The 23574-nt window shown below is 37.5% G+C and overlaps 1 protein-coding gene across 11 annotated transcripts in view; it reads left to right on the forward strand.

Annotated features, from left to right (window-relative positions):
- The window catches only part of NCOA1 (nuclear receptor coactivator 1), a 216191-nt gene that overhangs the window by 126173 nt on the left and 66444 nt on the right, over nt 1-23574 (forward strand). For all 11 annotated transcript variants that reach the window (XM_088841224.1, XM_055399631.2, XM_055399630.2 and 8 more), the window contains 5 exons: nt 1004-1170; nt 9133-9230; nt 16797-16974; nt 18864-19043; nt 20328-20423. In XM_088841224.1, the coding sequence (XP_088697350.1) occupies nt 1004-1170; nt 9133-9230; nt 16797-16974; nt 18864-19043; nt 20328-20423 (719 nt within the window). The remainder of the gene's footprint in view (nt 1-1003; nt 1171-9132; nt 9231-16796; nt 16975-18863; nt 19044-20327; nt 20424-23574) is intronic.

Below are 23574 nucleotides of genomic sequence, written 5' to 3' on the forward strand. Positions count from 1 at the left end.
TTATTTGGCAACTGGTTTTTCCCTCTTTTACCTCTTTTTTTAATACCATTTTTATATGGAATCAAATGATTTTGATTGATGCTTATAAAACTGAGAGCTACTTGTAAGCAAATTTTCTTTCTATATTAGTTTGATAATAGAAAATTTCACTTAAAGTAGTGCTTTATTGTGTTTGTATGTGTTAATTAAGTGCCTGATGACTTGGTTAAATAAACAAGGGGTAAGAACGAGAAAACAGAAATGGACAATATTCACTTACTACATTTGAGTGAATGTAAAATGCTAGTTGTTTCCACGGTTATCCTTTATTCTAATTATTTTTCTTTAAGGTAAATTGAGTTTGATTTTATTTTACTATATAGTGAGAGCTTATAAGCAGATTTTTTTTCTCTATTTCTTTACAACAAAGCAGTATATGAGAGACATTGTTCTTTGTACCTCTGTTTCTAATTAATGATTTACTATTCTTTTTATTTTACTTTTTGGAAGAATTTTTTTTTTCCTTTTGATAGGGATCAAGTAATGGTCTGATTATTATAGGAATCAAGATTTTATCAGATTTCCAATTATAATTTCTTTGAAATCTGGGTAGTCAGCCTGCTTAATTTACAACAAACTGATTTGAAAATTCAGATTTTCTATTTTTAGGGAATTATTATTTAGAATGCCTAATAATTTCAAATGCAACTAGTATATGTACTATCTGCCTCTTTTACTATCTAGTATTTACTGGTTATTTGAAAGATTCAGTGTATATATATCATTGAGGAATACATCTGTGATAGCAGTCATTCTCTTTATGTATTTTAGCCAGAATTGTTTTCTTCTCTTTGGTATTTTGTAGTATGTTTTTCAAATACAAATTTAGATTTTTTTCTAAATCTGGCTTTACATTCTAGATGAAAATAGGAATCGCTATAAATATGTAAATATCAGATACTTGATCAGAGAAGGAAATATAGTGGTAGAAATGTACAGTAACTGGATTTTCTTTGTGTAACAGCACTGAAAAGAGGCGCAGGGAGCAAGAAAATAAATATTTGGAAGAGCTAGCTGAGTTACTGTCTGCCAACATCAGTGACATTGACAGCTTAAGTGTAAAACCAGACAAATGCAAGATATTGAAGAAGACAGTCGATCAGATACAACTAATGAAGAGAATGGAACAAGGTAGGAAAATAAACAGAAAAACCCTCTGGCTGTGTTCTTTGTTATTAAGACATTTACAATATGTGATTTTACTTTTTATTATTAAGAAATGGAATTAATTTTGTAATTTTATTAAAGAAGCAGTTTCGTGTAGATGCTATTTATTTTAGAATGTGAATCTGAGACCCTTCTTTTACCACAAAGTGGCTTGTTATCTTGAGAACTGGTTGCCTTGAAACTTTTGAAACTCAGAAGAGTCAGATAAAACTTAGTGACTCAACAATAGCAATCATATGGGATTAAGTCAGGAGATACACGTTGTGGTGTTGGACCCAAGGCTCTGCATAGCGTTGAAAGACAGCAGCTCAGAGGTAGGAGAGCCCCTCCACCTGAATTTAAGCTTATCTCTGGGCTGTGTTTGGGGGGAACGGCCTTCCCTGAGAAAGTGAAGAAGTGAAGTGAAGTTGCTCAGCCTTGTCCAACTCTGCAACCCCAGGGACTGCAGCCTGCCAGGCTCCTCCATCCATGGGATTTTCCAGGCAAGAATACTGGAGTGGGTTGCCATTTCCTTCTCCAGGGGATCTTCCCAACCCAGGGATCAAACCCAGGTCTCCCACACTGCAGGCAGACTCTTTACTGTCTGAGCCACCAGGGAAGCTCTGAGAAAACCCTGATTTATTTTTATGGCTCATGTTTATACTATTTGTATTTACTGGGGACCTCACACCATACAACCCCTGGGTTGCTCACCAGAAACAAAGGCAAAGCACTTTCAAGGAACATCATCATACCACACCCCATCAGATTGCCAGAGGAAAAAGTGCTCCTGAGGGAGATTGTGTGCTCTAAACTTACATAACACAAGAAATCATCTGCAGTGAGTAAGAACACAGACAACAAACAGAAGGAATAGACCCCAAAGAACTTCACTCTTTGAGCAGCAATATGAAAAGACTGAACAAATAGTCTGTTTTAAAATGGTTAAAGTGATAGGATTTTACGATTTTAGGGGCTGGGTAGTCTAGTGACCATTGATTCAGCAGACAAGAGACACTGGTATTCTCTCCTTCAGAGGGGAGAGCCACCCAGAGGCTGTATGGCCCCTTCCCTGCTGGATGTGGACACTCTGACAGGCTGGCTCATCCTCCCTCAGCCGAAGATGGGAGGATTCCGAAGATGGGGAAATGGAGTAGTCCTAAGGGAAGGACATATAGGCACTGACACTGGTTCAGTTCAGTTCAGTTCAGTCGCTCAGTCGTGTCCGACTCTCCGCGACCCCATGAATCACAGCACGCCAGGCTTCCCTGTCCATCACCAACTCCCGGAGTACACTCAAACTCATGTCCACAGAGTCGGTGATGCCATCCAGCCATCTCATTCTCCGTCGTCCCCTTCTCCTCCCGCCCCCAACCTTTCCCAGCATCAGAGTCTTTTCCAGTGAGTCAACTCGTCGCATGAGGTGGCCAAAGTATTGCAGTTTCAGCTTTAGCATCAGTCCCTCCAATGAACATCCAGGACTGATCTCCTTTAGAATGGACTGGTTGGATCTCCTTGCAGTATAAGGGACTCTCAAGAGTCTTCTCCAACACCACAGTTCAAAAGCATCGATTCTTCGGCGATCAGCCTTCCTCAGAGTCCAACTCTCACATCCATACATGACCACGGGAAAAACCATTGCCTTGACTAGACGGACCTTGGTTGGCAAAGTAATGTCTCTGCTTTTTAATATATTATCAAGGTTGGTCATAACTTTCCTTCCAAGGAGTAAGCGTCTTTTTATTTCATGGCTGCAATCAGCATCTGCAGTGATTTTGGAGCCCAAAAAAATAAAGTCTGACACTGTTTCCACTGTTTTTCCATCTATTTCCCATGAAGTGATGGGACCAGATGCCATGATCTTTGTTTTCTGAATGTTGAGCTTCAAGCCAACCTTTTCACTCTCCTCTTTCACTTTCATCAAGAGGCTTTTGAGTTCCTCTTCACTTTCTGCCATAAGGGTAGTGTCATCTGCATATCTGAGGTTATTGATATTTCTCCCAGCATAGTTCCCCAAATGAAAAAGTCAGCTCCTTGCTTTGTCCACACCCTTCACACAGCTGCCAGTCAGGATTTTAGTACCTTACTCTTTAATATGAATAAAAATCCAGGTATTTGAGAAAAGTCTGTAATATAAAAGAGAATAAAGGAAGCAAACAAAAGGGAAAGAAAGGAACTCAGAGGAAGCAGCAATGATACAGGGAGCAAAAGAAAAATGTAAAGCCATCCAACAGTCTTTTACCGACAAAAGGGAGGATATATCATCTATAAAATGCTATAAAATGAATCATTCAAAATAAGTAACTTTTGGAACTTAAAATCAGGATTGCTGATAAAAACTTTACCCCGTTACCTTGTTTTCTACTTTTTGCCTCCTCATTGTGTCGCCTGCAGCCATTCCAGGCACATATTTGCCTCAGGTCTCTGCACTTGCTGTTCTCTGTGTCTGGAATGCTCTTCCCTGGATGTACATAAAGCTTACTTCTGTATCCCTTTTATGTCGTGGTTCAAATATTTTTTCTAAGTGAACTTGTCCCTCACTAACCTATCTAACACATACATATGTGTGCATATACACATAAACACCTTTCTACATCTTCCTTGGTTTATTTTCCCCACAGTATTTGTTACATCTAACATATTATACATTTTGTTTTTTTATTGTCTGCCTACCCTCACTGGAGCTTCATGAGAGCAAAGGTTTTTGTTTGTTCACCACTGTGTCCTTAATACCTAAAGCAGTTCCTGGGCAGATAGTAGGCTTTCAGTGAGTATTTGTTGAATAAAAAGATAAAATGTTGAAAGACAATTTGAAGAAATCCCTTAGAAAGTAAGATAAAAAGGCAAGCAAAGGAAAGCAAGAGAAAGATAAGAGGTAGAACATATCATTAGTCCCAGGGGAAGAAAAAAACAGGCCAACTAGAAGGGAAGAAATTATAAGAAGTAATATAAAAACAAAAAAATTCTCAGAATTAGAGGGTATGGGTTTCCAGATGGAAAGCATACATGTCATGTGCAGCACAATGACTAAAAAAGAAAGAAGGCCTCACACCAATACACAATTTCTAGACACCAGAGAGAAAAAACAAGAGAAAGGTAAAAAACAGACACATAACTGAATTACTTTCAGAAGGATCCATATTTCTAAATAACAACACTGAAAATGAGAATCCTGGACCTAGAATCATGCGTTCATCCAAATGAAGTATGGGTACAAAATAGAGACAATTTTCAGACATTTAAAGGCTCAAAAACGTTATCTCCTATGTACTTTTTTCAGAAATATCTATCAAGGGCTTCCCTGGCAGTTCAGTGGTTAAGGCTCTACTTCCAGTGCAGGGAGTGTGGGCTCAATCCCTGGTCAGGGAACTAAGATCCCACATGCTGCATGGTGCAACCAAAAAATAAAAATTAAAAAGAAATATCTGTCAAGACCAAGGTAGTAAACCAAGAAAGAAAGGCATTGGATCTTAACCCAGGGAAACCATGGAATCATAACAGAAGAAAGGTAAGAGGAAACCAAGGGTTACAGTTGAGCAGCGGACTAAAGAATTAGCCAGTCCCAATTGGAGGAGGCAAATAGAGGACTCCAGGAGGAATATTTCCATGGGAAAAAAAAATGGGACTCATAGAAATATATGATGACTGAGCAAATTGAGAGGAACTTTTCAGTCCGGTGGAGAGTTTAGAGATTAGTCAGACTTCACAGAAAAACTAAAACATAAAACATAAGAATTGTAAATTATAGTACATGCCTTGACTCATTTGTGGACTGTATGTAGCCATAATAACAAAGATATTAAATACTGACTACTCTAAAAATTATTGTAACTATATTAGGAGGATGGAAAGAGGGGAAGTGTGTGTCTGGATGGTTGAAGTAAGTAAATTAAGTTCTTGCTTTTTATGATAGCATGTTAGTAGATTATCTAACATGGACACAATCAGGATATAGCAAATAATCATGTTATTGAAAAATAAAGAATGTATTAGTTAGGATACAGGCAAGGCTATTATTTCAAGAAACCCAGTGTACAGTGGCTTTTTTTTTTTTTCTCCAATTTTATTTATTTATTTTTTTCAAGTTGAACAGACTAAATTTCTTTAAACAAACTTACTTATACTCCTCAGTCCTTTAAAAACTTAATAGCATTTATACATTGAAGGTATTTGATTTTCTTGTAACTAGCACTTCAAATGCAACAAGCATTTGAAGCAACAAGCATTTTGTACAGTGGCTTTAACAAGATAGTCTAGGTGTGTGTCAGAGGTTCAGATTCCTTCCATCTTTTGGGCTGTGCCACTCCTAGGGTATTGCCCTTACCCATGTCAAACTTGACTCATCTTTGCACGTCCCAGACGACAAGAAGGGGAAGGAAAACTGGAAGGTATGCTTCTTTCTCTTTAAGGACAAGACTCAGAAATTGCATGTCACTTTTGTTCACATGCCTTAGGCTGGTTGATATAGCCACTTTTAGCCACTCCTGCCTTAAGTTTTGCCTAAAATTTTATGTTTTGCTTTTCATGCATAGTTGCTTAATGTACTTGGCTTTGAAAGTTTATGTTTTTTTGGAACTGTTTCTTTTTTAAAAACAACAACAACAACACAGAAACCTGTCTTAATGTTACAAATACACAAAATGATGAAGGAAGTGTATCTTAGAACTAGATAAGAAACTCCCATGCTATAATAATTTAAAAATAAATAACCCAATTAAGTGAAGTCGCTCAGTTGTGTCCAATTCTTTGCAACCCCTTGGACTGGGGCCTACCAAGCTCCTCCGTCCATGGGATTCTCCAGGCAAGATACTGGAGTGGGTTGCCATTTTCTTCTGTAGGGAATCTTCCCGACCAAGGGATTGAACCTGGGTCTTCCGCATTGCAGGCAGATGCTTTACCCTCTGAGCCACCAAGGAAACCCAATTAATAAATGGGCAAAGGCTCTGGATAGAAATTTCTCTAAAGAAAACATACAAATGACCAGGAGGCACAGGAAAAACATACTCATTAGCCATCAGAAAAATACAAATCAAAACTACAATACAAATACCACTTAACACTGCTAGGGTGGCTAGAGTCAAAAAGACAGATAGCAGCAAGTGTTGGTAAGGATGGGAGAAGTTGGAACCCTCATACAGTGCTGGTGAGAGTGTAAAATTGTGCATCCACTTTGGAAAACAGTCTAGAAGTTTCTCAAAATATTAAAAAGGTAGAATAATCATGTAGCTCAGCAAGTCCACTTGTAGGTATATAACAAAGATAATTGAGAACTTATACAGAAAGGTTCATAACAGCATTATTCATAAATAGTAAGTGGAAGCAAATTATATATCTATCAACTGATCAATGGGTAAATAAAATAAGGTGTACCTGTACATTGGAATATTATTTAGCAGTAAAAAGAGTGAAGTACTGATAAATGCTTCAACATCGATGAATCTTGAAAACATTATGCTAAGCAAAAGAAGCCAGGCACAAAGGACTACATATTATATGATTCCATTTATATAAAATGTCCAAACTAGGCAAATCTGTAGAAATAGAAAATAGATTGGTGGTTGTCTTGGGCTTGGGAATGTTGGGAAATGGGGAATAACTGCTTAAGGGTGTGGGATTTCTTTTGGGAGTGATGAAAGTGTTCTAAAATTTATTGTAATGGTGGTTGCACGACTCTGTGAATATACTAAAAACCATTGAATCGTATGTTTTAAATGCCTGAATAGTGTGCTGTGTGAATCATAGCATAATAAAGCCGTATTATAAATACTAAATGAGATAATGTTTTACGCCCATTCAGTTCAGTTCAGTTCAGTCGCTCAGTCGTGTCTGACTCTCTGCGACCCCATGAATCACAGCACTCCAGGACTCCCTGTCCATCACCAACTCTCGGAGTTCACTCAAACTCATGTCCACAGAATAAAATCGGTGATGCCATCCAGCCATCTCATTCTCTGTCGTCCCCATCTCCTCCCGCCCCCAACCTTTCCCAGCATCAGAGTCTTTTCCAGTGAGTCAACTCGTCGCATGAGGTGGCCAAAGTATTGCAGTTTCAGCTTTAGCATCAGTCCTTCCAGTGAACACCCAGGATTGATCTCCTTTAGAATGGACTGGTTGGATCTTCTTGCAGTTCAAGGGACTCTCAAGAGTCTTCTCCAACACCACAGTTCAAAAGCATCAATTCCGGCGATCAGCTTTCTTCACAGTCCAACTCTCACATCCATACATGACCACGGGAAAAACCATAGCCTTGACTAGACAGACCTTGGTTGTCAAAGTAATGTCTCTGCTTTTTAATATACTATCTAGGTTGGTCATAACTTTCCTTCCAAGGAGTAAAGCGTCTTTTAATTTCATGGCTGCAATCAGCATCTGCAGTGATTCTGGAGCCCAAAAAAATAAAGTCTGACACTGTTTCCACTGTTTTTCCATCTATTTCCCATGAAGTGATGGGACCAGATGCCATGATCTTTGTTTTCTGAATGTTGAGCTTCAAGCCAACCTTTTCACTCTCCTCTTTGATTTTCATCAAGAGGCTTTTTAGTTTCTCTTCACTTTCTGCCATAAGGGTGGTGTCCTCTGCATATCTGAGGTTATTAATATTTCTCCCAGCAATCTTAGGTTCCCCAAAATTAAAAACTGTGTTGATATCAAGTATCAACATACAGAAAAACAGTAACACTTGTATGTTTCTGGTAGTACAGCCTCTTTGGAGAGTAATTTGTCAAACTTAGGTAATGTTGAAAATATACAGGACCTGCAATCCAGCAATTTCACTTCTAGTATTTACCCTAAAGAAGCTGTCACAAATATGCCAAAGAGAAAATACAAAAAATAGTTTATTATAGCACTGTTTGTAGTAGTCAAAAGGCTTGCCAGTAGAGGACAAGGAAGTCAACTGTGGGTTATTCATGCAGCAGTTCAAATGAATATATCAAATTTATAAGTATCAGTATAGTTAAATCTCAAACGTAATATTGAGTGGAAAAATAAGTTGAAAAAGTCTGTATTTTTTTATATAAACATTAGACACAAAACAGTACTGTATTTGTAAGATCATACATATGTAGTTGAAGTATGAAAACATGCTTAGAAATGGTTGTACTGCCTTCAGAACACGTTACTTCTGGAAAGGGACAGAGGTATAATGGTGGTAGAGGTGTAGTTCTGTTTGTAGCATTTTATTTATTTAAAAAAGAAAGACCTGAAGCAAATGTTTACATCTGTGAAAAATGAATGATGGCTCTGTGAATGTAGCTATGTCACTTTGTGTATTTTTTGTAGTATTTGAAATATTTTATATTTTAAAGTGAAAAAATGAATCTCTGTATTCAGTAATACCATATTTGGTTTTTTGTTGAGCTAACCAGTCTGACAGATTGGAAACTTTTATATAAGTATTCTTGCTACTTTAAGACAATGGTTGGACTTTTCAATATCTCCACAGAGAAGAATTCCAAATTATTTAGCAGCTGTTGTTTTATCAGTCAGATCATCATGACATGAAGATGAAAGTTCATGCAGACTCACAGAGTCATATCTTCACTGTCTCTTCAGTGGCAATTGATCAGCTCAGAAAAGGAAAAAGAAAAATATGGGAATAATTATTCTTTTACAATTTGCCCTTTAAAAAAAAAAAACTTTTGGTGTAGACTTTTTTTTTTTAAAGGTTATATATTTATTTTTTCTATTTGTTGAAACACTGTACTTGATAGGTTAGAAAATTCAAATCTTCCTGCTGCCACTTATTAGCTATAAGATTACTTCACCTTTGTGAACCTCCATTTTATCATCTGCAAAATGAGTATAATTAAGATTAAATGTGAAAGTGCCTAGATAATGAGTAAATGTTATTTGAATCTGAAATTAGGTGAATTTTTGTCTTCATAAACTTGACATTGTGGAAATGAGCTCCTTTCAGATGTGTGACTTTTTGTTTCTTTGTTGCAGAGAAATCAACAACTGATGATGAAGTACAGAAGTCAGACATCTCATCGAGCAGTCAAGGAGTGATAGAAAAGGAATCCCTGGGGCCTCTTCTTTTAGAGGTAGGTGTTCTCATTGACTCAGAAAGTGATCAGAATCTTTGTTCTAGCCAATCTGATTTTTTTCTTTATCTTCCTTACATTTTACATCCAATTAATAAATTATAAAACAAAGTAAAATTTTAAATAACTTTTAATGATTATTTTATCTTATAAATTATTTTGACAGTTGTTATTATTTCAGAATCAAATGCGAGGAATGGACATGAGAAATTTTCATAAAGGCATTCTAATGGTCACGTGGAAAACTAAAGAAAACTGTCTTTGCTGTTTTTTTATGGTAGTTAGGACTAGTTGGGGAAATAAAACTTTTGGAATTATTTAGCTAGCTAGTGCTAATTGTACTGTGCTGTGTGCTTAGTTGCTTAGTTGCAACTCCATGGACTGTAGCCCGCCAGGCTTCTCTGTCCATGGGGATTCTCCAGGCAAGAATACTGGAGTGGGTTGCCATTCCCTCCTCCAGGGGATCTTCCCAACCCAGGGATCGAACCCAGGTCTCCCAGATTGCAGGCGGATTCTTTACCACCTGAGCCACCAGGGAAGTCCAGTTCTGCTGTGGGATTTTACTTCGAATAAGGGATGCCTCGCTTTGTTATAGTAGATGTTTTCTGACTAAGAATTTTTAAACGATTTATGTGACCATTGTAAGGGAACTTACTATTTTAACAACTCTCTGTCACACTTTTTAAAATGAAGAACTTTTAATCTTGAATTACTTTGTAGTTGCTGTATAATTTTCACATCTAATCTTTATTCCCTCCGTTCTCAACACAAATGTTTTGTTTCCAAGCAGGTTCGTCACCTTAAGTGCTCCCTGCCATGCATGAATGTTTAAAAACAAACGTGTGTATATATACACTTATTCCCCACAAATTAGGCTTTTCTATCTCTCGGCCTAATTTTATTTTTTATATATCTATATTTATTATGTACATACATGTACATAGCTATAAATATGTATATTTAAATCATACATGTATTTATATATATAATATAAATTCTTCTTTCCTGTCCCACCTCAAGGTCCTTCTTTCTGGTGAAGTCTTGCTAACAACTCAGACTTGTATAGGTCTCTTACTTTTCTAACTCCTTTATACATTTTTTCCTATTACCCAAACTAATCCTCTGTTTTTATAGTAAATAGAATTCCCTCTACCAACACCACTAATTTGAGAATATTCTCAGCATTCCCTCTTTTATAAAACTTCTTCATAATCCTCTTTTATAAAACCATCTCTTTTTCTCTCTGGCTGCTCAGCCTTATTTTCTCAGGTTTCTTTTTCTTGTAGTTCAGTTCAATTCAGTCACTCAGTCGTGTCTGACTCTTCGCGACCCCATGGGCTGCAGCATGCCAGGCTTCCCTGTCCATTACCAACTGCCAGAGCTTGCTCAAACTCATGTCCATTGAGTCGGTGATGCCATCCAGCCATCTCATTCTCTGTCGTCCCCTTCTCCTCCTGCCTTCAATCTTTCCCAGCATCAGGGTCTTTTCTTATGAATCAGTTTGTCATATCAGGTGGCCAAAGTATTGGAGTTTCAGCTTCAGCATAAGTCCTTCCAATGAGTATTCAGGACTGATCTCCTTTAGGATGGACTGGTTTGATCTCCTTGCAGTCCAAGGGACTCTCAAGAGTCTTCTCCAACACCACAGTTCAAAAGCTCAGTTTTCTTTATGGTCCAACTCTCACATCCATACATGACTACTGGAAAAACCATAGCTTTGACCCTCTTTCTTGATCTGCCTCTTCAATGTTAGCTTCCCCCAGGTTCTTTTGGCTCTTTTCCTTTTGTTTTTTATTCTGTGCACATTTCCTGGACCATTTTATCAACATCTGTATCTTTGTCTATATGATGTTTTTGTATGTGTGTGTGTCTGTTAAAATACCAATGAGGGCTTTCTGATTTGAAACAGCAGACGCCAATTCTGACTAAGTTAAGCAAATGTGGGCTTTCCTCATAGCTCAGCTGGTAAAGAATCTGCCTGCAATGCGGGAGACCTGGGTTCGATCCCTGGGTTGGGAATATCCCCTTGAGAAGGGAAAGGCTACGCACTCCAGGATTCTGGCCTGGAGAATTCCATGGACTGCATAGTCCAAGGGGGTTGCAAAGAGTCCAGCACGACTAAGCAACTTTCACTTAACCAAATGTGATTCATTGGGTTGCTATTTCGATACACAGAACCATGCTTAGAAATAAGGTGAAACCAAGGCATCTTGGTCTTCCTTGGTACCTCAGTTGGTAAAGACTCCACATGCCGTGCAAGAGACCCGGGTTCAATCCCTCGGTTGGGAAGATTCCCCTAGAGAAGGAAATGGCATCCCACTATAGTATTCTTGCCTGGAAAACCCCATGGTCAGAGGAGCCTGGTGAACTACAGTCTAATGTGTTCACAGAAGATTTGGACACAACCTAGCAACTAAATCATCAAGGCATCTTAAGGAGGCTAGAAAGCAGAAACTATACAAATGGTCTCTTTGAAAGACCCCTCTGGACAGTGCCCTGCTGCCAGAATGAATGTGTTCCAGCCATGTACATTCTGATTGTAATTCTTCTCAAGGTTCACATTTAGGGAGGAAGTTTCCCAATGGCCTGATTAAGAATCCCATGAGACTTTACTAAATGGGGAAGAAGTAACTTCTCAAAGGAAATCATACATTCTGTGAAAGGGGAAAAGGTAATTAAAGTTAAGAACAAATAAGCAAAAACCAAATGATACGATATGTACCTGTAAGTCACACAGGTATATCTTTAGCCCAGTTCTCTTTTGACAGCTTCCCTTTCATTATATCTTATTGCCTTTTCAGCATCTCCATCAGAAAGTTCCTCAGTCATTTCAAAACATGACATTCCTAAAGCTAAGTTTATAATCGATCCCCATATCTCCTATTTTTAAAAAAAGTCAAAAAATTAAAAACTTGGTTTTTTCCCCCCTTGAGTCCCCTTTGTCTAGGAAAGGCACATATCTACCAGAACCCTGAAGTCATTAATGAAGGATCACCCCTTGTGCTTATTTCCACAGCTGCTAGAGGTCCCCAGATGCTGTTTGTTCTGCATCTGTAGATTTATCTTCTGTCACTTCCATTGCCATTGCCTTGATCCAGGCTTGCATTTGACCTGGAGTATCACAATAGCATTGCAGTTTGTGCAGTTTGTCTGCCTACTTCCAGTCCACATACTACACCCACTGCCAGAAGGATCTTTGTTAAAGCAGATCATGTCACTCTCCTGCTTAGAAACACTACTTTCAAAATAATCCCCATGGCTTTTGGTGTGTGTGTGTTGGGGGGGTAATGGTGCTTTACTTGGAAGCTTAAAAAAAAAATAACTTTTTATTGTTAGGTATAACACAAATATGACAAGTGTGTACAAGGTGATTTTTTTTTTTTTAACCTCTGAGCCGTTTCCTCTGTTTGAATGTTTGCTCTGTGTCCTTCAGGCCTTGGCTCAGGTGTCATTGAGCCTCCTCCCAGGAAACTTTACCCACAACAACCATTCCTTTGCCCATTTGGAATCTGCCCGTAACCTTTGTCAACGCCTCTATTGTACTACACTGTGACTATGTGTACTTGTCTTTTTCCCTCAGAGACTATAAAATTGTTGAGAATGTGTGTTTTATTCCCAGAACTTTGTCCAGTGACTGACACTTAGTGATACTCAGGGAAGCTTGTGTAATCATTTAAAGTGAGGGCCCTGTGAGAAGCCCTGGCCAGTGCGAACCTTGCGTTGAGACACAGGGTGGTCCTCTTCAAAGGCTGATATCCTGGGAAGAGAAAAAAAACTCTTCCAACTGATGATGCTATACTGAATGGAGTGGCATTTGTTATCATCCCCTGTATGTAGCTCAGTGTCATCCAAGCTGTGAGAACTTGGAGAAATAGGAAGATTCCTTCCCAGCAGCGTACTTGGAAAGTAATTATATGCACAACACATGAAGGAAGCTTATAGAATAAGAAGAAGAATTAGCAGGTTATATTAATTAGATACACTTTTAGAAATTAAAAATGTTTATATTTTCATAGGAATAGTTTCAAAGGATTCCTTGAAATGTTACCAATCTCTTGGGAATAGGATTTTGGCAGATCTTATACTATCTACTTAATTGTCATATTTTTTAAAATTTCAAGTATATATTTTATTTTAATTTAGAAAACAATGAAAAAAAAATACACATATCCAGCCCAGGATAGGCTGTCTGCATCTCAGGAGAAGGTCAGCAGGACATCTCTGCAGCCATGGGGTAGCCTTTGTCGACCTGTTTCCAAGCCAGTCTTTTCTGGGGAAGCTCAAAAGAAACATGATGCTCCAGACTTCTTAGAGGAAACGAGTCCATGTAACCGAGGCCAAGCAGGGACCTGGTGAAAGTTCTGTATTCCCTGTAAGGCTGACCAACTGAATATTCCAGAGGCCAGCTACTAGAATAACTTCCCAGCTGGCAGTGAGGTCAGGTGCAGTCAATGGGATAGCCTGGAGAAGTCCCAGAAAGTGTGAAAACAGGAGCCTGCAAGGACTACAGACCTATTGCAAGGAAGGAGAGCTTTTAAAAGTCCTTTGGGTTTCACAAATGCCTTAAAAATAATTGCACTGTGTAGTCCAGGTGAATCTCTCTGGACCTTGCTAGTGCTTGAGGTTTGTCTGCACACACCACCTCTGTGCCCACGACTGGCCAGTCAACACAATGGGCAGAGATGAGCCCAAAAGTGGGTCTCAGTCTCTCCCAGCCCCGCTGAAGACAAAGGGTAGTAACTTCCAGACCTAGAGATAGATCTGGAGAGTGAAAAAAGCAAGGGAGAAGCTTACTGACTTTGAAATTAGACAGGGTCGGTAGGTAGGTAGTGTCCTAGAAGGACACCCTGAAAGCTAGACAGAAAAATAAGGTGGTGATTTGGAAGCTGGGTAGTGTGTCCCTTGGAAATGATTTGCCATGAAATAGCCAAGGTTTTTTACTTGCCTGCTTTCTTTATCAATCCTGTTTCTTGCTCTGAGATACTTTGTTGTACCTGTGCATGCGTGTGTGCTCAGTCGTGTCCGATTCTTTGTGACCTCTTGGACCATAGGCTGCCAGGCTTCTCTCTCCATGGAATTTTTCAGGCAAGAATTCTGGAGTGGGTTGGCATTTCCTCCTCCAGGGGATCTTTCTTCGGTCCCTTTGACCCAGGTATTGAACCCACATCTTCTACACTTCCTGCATTGGCAAGCAGGTTCTTTATCACTGTGCCTCCTGGGAAGCCCAAATTGTTTTTTTATTAAACTCTTTTAAGAGGCCAAAAAGAAAAAAAATAAAAGTTAAATTGTATTTACACTGATTCAGTTAATAGCTGTGAACATTTTAAAAAATCTTTTAGCTCTTCCAAGAAAATGATACGTTTGTATTTCAGTTATCTCTATTTTCACATAAACTTTAAGAAAAAATACATATATTGATCACCTGTTATGATCTACTCTGATCTAATCTATAGCTACTCTGACTTTAAGAAAACAATTGGATATGAGAGTGCCTTCTTGTGCTCATCTAAATCCAAAATAGATTAGTGAAAGGTTTGTCTAGTGTTGAGATTTTTAGATTATTAATCACATCCCTTTCCTCTTTGCATTATGAACTAAGTGAAAAATAGTCACAACAGTCAGGTGGAATAAAAATAGTTTTATTTCTTTTTGTTCTTGTTAAAGAAGATATTAGCAGTATTTTTCATGAGAACAATGCTGTGCTTCATTATTTTTTAAAATCTTGATTGAATGCTTTGGAATGCAGTGATTTTAAGATGTAGTTTCAAGTTCGGTTTATTTCAGTATTTGGCTTAAATAATCACCTGAAAATTCAAGACACCTCATAAAAATGAGGTAGATACAAATGGAAAAATGTATCATTGGATGAGTTTCTGAGTCACGTTACTCATTTTGAAATTCTACCTACCACCATAAGTTTTTCTTCGAATTTCGTCTTTTTTTTTTTTTGGCCACACTATGCAGCTTGAGGCATCTTTGGTGAGGCTTGAACCCACGCCCCAGCAGTGAAAGTGCTGAGTCCTAACCACTGGACCAGCAAGGAATTCCCTAAATTCCATTTTTTAAAAATCTCAGATAGTGATTCTCCAAACTAATCAGAAGGTGTTGCCTTCTCCTTTTTTAAAAAATGTGTTTTTAAAGCCCACCAAACCTGGAAGACTTGAGCAGTGAAAAGGTTTTGTTTCTAAATGTTTAAACTGAGAAGATAATTTTTATAAGTGATTTACATCATTTTCAGCAACAAAATGATAACTGTGGTAACATTTCAAAACATCCATTTTCACATACTGTCTCTATAACATGTCATTTTGAAAGCAGTTTATTTTCATTGTTAAAATTTCATCTTTACCCTGAAGGAACAAAATTAAGTGTGTATATTATTTGGAAAATACCTGCTGGGTAGACATTATCATTATCACGCATCATCATAGAAAAGGTCAGCAAACTTGGGACACTTCCCTTTTTTAAAAAAAGAAAAATGACTAGCTCATCAACATTATTAGACAGCTTTGTTAAGTCTTTTGCCACAAGCAACCAGCAAATCATGTGTAATACCAAGGGTGGTTACGTCTTGTTACAAAATTCTGTAAATATTCTGCTTTTTAAAGGACTTGTTCTTGTTGCTTTTAACAAGTAAACTGCAACATGTTGCAATCAGCAGAAGCATTATAAATAAGGTACCACTGTCATCATCTCCATTCTGGATCCTCTCTCAGATATTGATACGGACAGAGTGAGGCACCAGGGTGTCGATATGTTAATAAAGCATAATTTCTTCCTTCTGTTTTAGATTTTTCTATACATAGAGATTCTGACTTTTTTGCCACACCTCTGTGGATATTATGTTCCCCTTGGGGCATGTACATCTTTTGGAGCTCCTGGGCTCCATCTCCATGCATAGAAAGCCCTCTGTGACTTGACTCCTGTCCGCCTCTCCAGACTCACTGCCTGTCTTGTGCCGTGCTCCAGCAGCTCCAAACTGCTTTTCTGTTCCATTATGTGCCATGCTCTCTCCTCTGCCTAGAATGTTCTTCCCTCATTCCTCTTCCTTTCCTCCACTGTGCCTTTTCTAACTCAGCTCAGGGCTTGTAAGGAGCCTTCCTCTGCCTCCCACCTTGACCCCAAATAAGCATCCTTCTTTATACTCACAGAATAGTCTGTGTTTGTCTTTCATACTGCATTTCTCACTGGCATTTTATTGGGCTTATGTCTTTCCACTGTACCACAAGTTCCTTGAGGGTAGACACCAGGTCTTAACCCACAGTTTAGAGATGTTTATGACTGAATGGGTCAGTCACTTACTTCACATTACTGCCATAAAATTTCTTTCTGAGGAAGAAGTTTGACATATTCATTCATGCCTACATGAAACATAAGTGTACAGTCTGTTTTAAAATCCTGTTCCCTCCACAGAGAACATGCAATATTAAATCTTCTATTCAGTACCCTTTTTTTTAAACTTGACAAATATTTCTAATATCTTTTTCAATAGAGAAACATATTTGAGTATTTTTCTTCTCTTTTTAACCTCACGACCTCTTACTCCTTTTTTTTTTTTCTTTACAGGCTTTGGATGGATTTTTCTTTGTTGTGAACTGTGAAGGGAGGATTGTATTTGTGTCAGAAAATGTGACCAGCTACTTGGGTTACAATCAGGAGGAATTAATGAATACTAGTGTCTACAGCATATTGCATGTGGGTGATCATGCAGAATTTGTGAAGAATCTGCTACCAAAATCACTAGGTAAAAGGAATGTGTTTTTTTAAAAAGAATATGCGCTCTCTATAGCTTCCCCTCAATAGAGTATAATTATTATTGTGTTTGTAATATATGGTATTATTCTATGTCATATATATTTTAAATATTTTAAAATTTAATTTCAGCCTGAGATTAAATATGAAGGAGGAACATCATCAAATTGCTGATAGAGAACATTCCTTTTATCCTCTTCCTCTAGATTTTGCCATAATTCTGTGACAGAGTTAGGAAGCAGAACAGTTAGTCGTCTTGCCACAAGAAGCTTCTGCTTGAAATTCTTTTTGTTTTGAATTTTAATTATGTCTAAGGAAGAGACAAATGTATGTAATTTATCCTACCACCTTGCTCAGAGAAAAGAGGAAGGAGGGAGGAGGGAATACTGTTCATATTACATACTTATTAAAATGAACATTTTTTGATGTAAGTGGTTTCAACTCAGGAGTTCCAAGCATGGTTGGAGTTCCATGCAGTGGTTGGATGGGCTGTTCACTGCCAGAGGAGGCTAGCTGAGAGGTTAGATAGGGCTGACTTCCAGCCTTGGTTCTATTCAGTAAGCCATGTACCTGCTCCTTAACCTGTAGGCGCTCCAGAAGTTGGGGGGAGAGTCTTGGCTAGAAATCCTGTATAACTAAATCAAACATGAAAATAAAATGTTATCCATAGCTCTTTATTTTCTGTGTTGTTCACTTGATGAAATGGAAGTGTTATTTCTTTTTTGAAAAGATAGTATGTGTTTACTGGAAGCCTGAAATGATTGTTACTATTAAAATCACTAGTTTGATACTTGAGTTATCAAGGGGTTTTAATGTGGAGTGTGAGTGACTTGAGAGATAATATAGTGGATTCTTTTATTTTAAACATGAGGCAAAGATTAAGTTATTAACCCAAACCTCACAGCTAGTTCGAAGAACCAAGACTCCTTACTGCAGTATAGGTTTATTTCTGTGATTTCCTCTAACTGTTGTAGAGTGATGAGACAGTAAAAAGGAAGGAGAATCAACAGCAAGGCTATGGTAAGAAAACTGTTGGGAATGGTGAGAGAACAGCCTGAAAAACCCTGTCTGTCACCATGGCTTGAATATAATATTGTAACTGGAAAGTAGTGACTCGCTACACAGTGATTCTCACTTGACATGTTTAAATATCTGCTCTACAATGGAATTCAGTTTTCTTACACTGAATCCAGTAACATTTCTGTTTTAGCAATCATTTTAATGAAGTAAAATGATTATCTGCTATATTTAAGGCATTGTAGCATGCAGATTGTGCAAATAAAATAAAGAGCAAGAAAAAATGATTTAAAAACCAAGGTTGGTCTCTGTCTATTCTAAATATTTTTTTTGAGTGACAGGCACATTTGAAAAACTTTGATTCCTCCAACCAGAAGGAGGAACATACAACATACTCTCAAGCCATCCCTTAAGCATCCATGCCTTCCAGGTTAAAATTCTTGCTTAGTAAGACCTATGATTGTCAATCTTTTTTTTTTTTTCAATGCCAGAGTATAGCAGGAAGCAAGTGGAAAAGCTTATTAACTAACTGTTATAAAATTCTGAGCAAAAAGCTTGAAGCTATTAATTTTTAATTTTGTCTTTGTCTGTTAATGAATTAGGGTATTTGTAAGGCCTTATCTTTGAGGGAGGAAATCCTATACAGTTTCTTGCAAATTTTACATTTCTCTAATTGGTAAAAGGATTAGATTTGCAAAGGAAGGTAAGTCTCTTTTTGCCTCAGGATAATGTTAGATCTGAAGGGGTCTGTCTTTTAATCTGAGTGTCTAATTAAGCAGATGAGTAAAGGTATGTCATTTGTATATTCAGAGTTTGTACCTTTTCATCTCCTTCACAGGCATATAATCAGTTTTTCTTTCACAGTGAATGGAGTTCCTTGGCCTCAAGAAGCAACACGCCGAAACAGCCATACCTTTAACTGCAGGATGCTAATTCACCGTCCAGATGAGCCTGGCCCTGAGAACCAGGAAGCTTGCCAGCGGTATGAAGTGATGCAGTGTTTCACTGTGTCACAGCCGAAATCGATTCAGGAGGATGGAGAAGGTAAAACAGAGGGTGGTTTTAAGGTGTTCGATCGCTTTCCCCATGGTTTTAGAAACAGAAAGGAAATTGATTATAAACTGCCTTCTTCAGATAATATTTTTGGTTACTATATTATATATCTTAGTGGTTCTTCAATTTGCTAATATATTTCTTAATACTTAAGAAAAAAATTGTTAACATCTAGAACTACCCCCCTTTAAAATACCCCCAAATTCTCAGTTGTAGCTGACATTCCCACTAAAATGTCACATTCAAACCAACTTGCTGCCTAGAAATAAGAGCTGTAACTCACTGCTGCCAGTTGGAAATGTACCAGATGCAGCAGGCTGTTGAACAGCTCTGATTTTTAGAAAGTTTCAAGCTTAGCGTATATGGAACACTGGAGAATAGAGCTAGCACTTTTGAGGCCATACAAGGTAATTTATAAGGAGAAAGCTTATGAGCAGATGAAAACACAGCTGAAGCTCTAATAGGAACAGGGTATGAACATGGTATTAGTTAAATACGTTTCAGTGGATGAGTTTTCCATGCATGCTTAAACTGAACTAAGTTAAGAACACCACAAATTGGTGGAGTAAGGAACAGGGAAGGAAGCTGTGGAGAAGTCAGTCAGATGCAAAAAGGCTTGTCTGTAGTGGGTCCTACCAGGGAAAGGGTACAGCAGTCAGCTTGGGACTTTTTACAGAATATACATGCAGGCCTGTCTTACATGATTCAAATTCATGTTTAGCTGTGTGACACTGTATGCAGCCTCTCACAAAAATGGAAGTGGGACATTCAAGAAAATTACAGGTCCTAAGAACGTAAAAGTCTTCTGTCAAGGGCAAAATAATGCTTCTTCAGAAACAGTTAAATGTTTTTTGTTTTTCATATGATAGTTTGTGATCTGCTTAGTGGTTATAGGAATAATCTTTGTAGCCCTAATGGATATAGGAAATTATGAACTTATATTTTAAAAACCACTGTGTTGCTTGAATCTAGCCAAAACTACTTCTTCAAATTGTTATCCGCCAAGTACTTGAGATGCTTCTGTCTCCTCTAGTTTATCTAAGAACATTCATGGGAAGGGATAATTGATTCCAACTAGACCTCTTTCTGGAGCTGCTAGTGTTTGGTTGCAAGCAGTTTTAATTCTGATATTATACTGTTAGATCAGAGTCACTCCAGTATTTTGTCAGATCTTACAACATGTATTGTTTTTACAAAAACCGTTAATGGTAGGTAATAGATGTGAACCACTTTCTGTCCTTTTTTCCTTCAATTTCCCCTTCTTGTTTTGGGCAGATTTCCAGTCATGTTTGATTTGTATTGCACGGCGATTACCTCGGCCTCCAGCTATTACGGGTGTAGAATCCTTTATGACCAAGCAAGATACTACAGGTACTAGCTGCAAAGTTCAGAATGTTCTTTCAGCATTAATGAATGTGACTATCCCCTTAAAACTAATTGTGTCCCTCTCTTCTCTGCTGTTCAGCTGCTGTTCACTAGTCCTCTGCAGAAAACATTTCAGATGTGGTCTTGATATTGTGCATTTTAGATACTGTCATCATTGTTATGGGAAGGTGCTGGAGAGGAAATTATTTTATAATTATTCACATATCTCTATTTGTTGATGATAAATTACTTCTTCAAATTCATGAAAAGAAATTGGCAGTGTCGATATTAATATATTTGCTTACAAATAGATACAAAAGGGTGGTTTTAATATTGTGCATAAATGTATCTGTTTCTTTTTTCCTTTATTCTTTTCCTTTAAATGGATTTAGCACATACTGATCAAATGCCTGAAAGTGCCTGTCATTTGTATGATTGCTCTGGGTATACATGGTTGAGCAAAAAGCAATGATACGATACAGATTTGTACTTTTTTGATGGAAAAGGTGTAAGTGGTATAAGAGAAGCTAATAGGGAGGTCCTGTTTTAAAAATCAGCTGATTAACATAAAGCTTGTCAAGCTGATACCACACAATTAAGCCCCAAAGGATGCCAACTGTGCCACGTAAGAGTGTTGGAAAGGTGCATTGAGGAAGGGTCATGGTGCAGAATGAGTGCTCCTGATTGAGGAAACAGAGCTGCAGAAAGTTCTAACACAGAGACGTCTGTTAGAACTGAAAGGAGGACAGGAGGCAGCCACAGAGTGAGTGAGTGCCTGAAATAAGCCCTTCTTTTTAAAGACCTTCAGATTTGATGTTCAGCAAAAACAAATTGTTACTTTTGTTTAATATAAAGAATTTCTCATATGCTGTTTAATATATTTTTTTAATTTTTAATTAAAAAAATGTTTTTGGCTGTGGCTTGTGGCATGCTCGGGATCTTAGTTCCCCCACCCGTGATCAAGCCTGCACCCCCTGCAGTGGAAGCATGGAGCCTTAACCACTGGACCACCAGGGAATTCCCCTATATTGTTTAATCCTATCTTCACTTTGTCACTCTGTCACTTTGTTAGGCTTTCATCAGTGAGAATTGTATGTGTATCACTCACCACTCTGGTTTTAAAATAGAGATAGATACTACAGATAGGTTTTTATAGCAGACCAAGATTTTAAAAATTATTTCTACTAAATTTTATTCTTTGTGAGCGCTTACTTTTTTACTTTGCCATTGTTTATAAGATCCTCTTACAATATTTATTGTTTTAGCCCCAGAAATCTAATATTCCTATGTTGTATGCTTTATTCTTGGTTTTTAAAGGTAAACTCCCAACTGCTTTTACTGAAGAGTAGTAGGTGGGATACATTGGCACAGACAATAGAATACAGCGAAGAGAATGTCTGGGAGCTTAGATATACAGCATCTAAGTGTAGTAATGATCAATTTGCATACCTTTCCTTTCCCTTTTTGAGTCTAGCATGTAGGCATTACTTTCTACCAGTGAACAACACTGGAAAAATTTAATAAACCCTTATTGAAAAACCAAAAATATTATTGCATGAAGGAAAAATAGGGTCTGTTAAAAAATTATAGCTGGTCTTTTGTGTCAGTAAAACCAAAGAGGGCTTGAGAGATAGCAGAATAAAAACCTGCTGGAGGAAAGGGGTGATAGTCCACAGAATAAATGTGGAAGACAGGGGAGGCCTAAAAATTATGAGGATAATTTAGGAACAATATAGTTCAGCTTTTCTTCTTTTGTATTTCTATAAACTGAATCCTAAATTAGATTGTTTTAAAGAAAACTGTATTTTTCCATAGGAACAATGATATAACTGGAAGTTTTGTTTCTGACCAAGGACCCAGCATTAAAATCTTAATATGCCTGATTTTAGAATAAATCTGTAAAAATTTAAAAGCTCTGAATGATGAAGTAATTATAAATCTAGAGGGAACCTCAGAGATTATAGAATCCAGCCTGTCCATTTTACACATGAGGGAATGGTGACTTTTCCAAAATCAGGCAACTAATTACTGAGAACAGATATCTTTAGGCCCTAAAATAGGATTCTTTCTTTATATTGTGTTTTCTTCCACCAGTGCACTATTAAAAGGGCATTTCTGTACACAGTTACGACACAAAAAATACCAGAGAAAATATAAAGTATAAAGAAAATATAAAGATACCAAAATAATATGAAGTATTCTTAAAATATAAAATTAGCATTATATCATGGGGTTGATTTAGATAAAAAATCATAAACTAGTTATAAAAAGTATTAGATATTTAATTCCTTAAATTTTAGCAGTACTTCCAATTCTACATGAAGTGGTTCTTGTCCCTTAAAAAAAATAAGTTTTCTCCCTGGAAATGTTGAACAGTGGTTTGGTTGGTTTGTTAGTTAAACTTTGCTCTAGCAAGCAGAAGTATTCTAAGTCAGCCAATTTATAATTCCCTCCTAAGATACTCATCACATTACTGATCATTTGTTGCCATTATTGATAATTTAATTACTTTCTACCCTCTAGTTCCACAATTATAGACTTCCTTGATCTCTTGTGGCCTAATACTGAACTTGAACACATAAGCACAAACACACAGGCCTCCCTTTGTCACTGCATATGAGGAGTATTATTGCATTTGAAGATTATATAACAGTGGATTCTCTGCTATAACCAATTCTTAGTCCCTGAGGTGATGAGACAAAAACTGAGTGACTGAAACTCTTTGGAAGTCCAAAATTATCTATAATTTCAATCACAGTGTTCACCAGGCTGTCCCCAAACTGTTCTAAAATAACAAGAATTCCCTCATTTAAAATTTTATTTATTTTCTTTCTGCATTTATGCCAAGACTTGGGTGACAACCTGATCTGACACACTTGGGTATATTAGATTCTAGACCCTACTTTATAGAGGTCTAATAAATATTTTATTTCCAAACAAACCAAGAGAAATATGTGAAGAAGGGATGAGTTAAAGAGGCACAAACAGTACAGTAGATTTGAGTTGATTGTGTGAAAAATGTGAAGAGGAAGAAAAGACAACCAGGCGTTCACAGAAGAGGAAACTTGAGAGGTGAATAAACATGAAAAACATTCAGCCTTATCAATCAGGGAAATACAAAAGTTAGACCATAACCACTTTTCACCTGCTAATTATA

The sequence above is a fragment of the Moschus berezovskii genome, chromosome 11 (assembly GCF_049115385.1).
Source record: "Moschus berezovskii isolate FMDL1 chromosome 11, NW_MosBer_1.0, whole genome shotgun sequence".
Taxonomy (NCBI): domain Eukaryota; kingdom Metazoa; phylum Chordata; class Mammalia; order Artiodactyla; family Moschidae; genus Moschus; species Moschus berezovskii.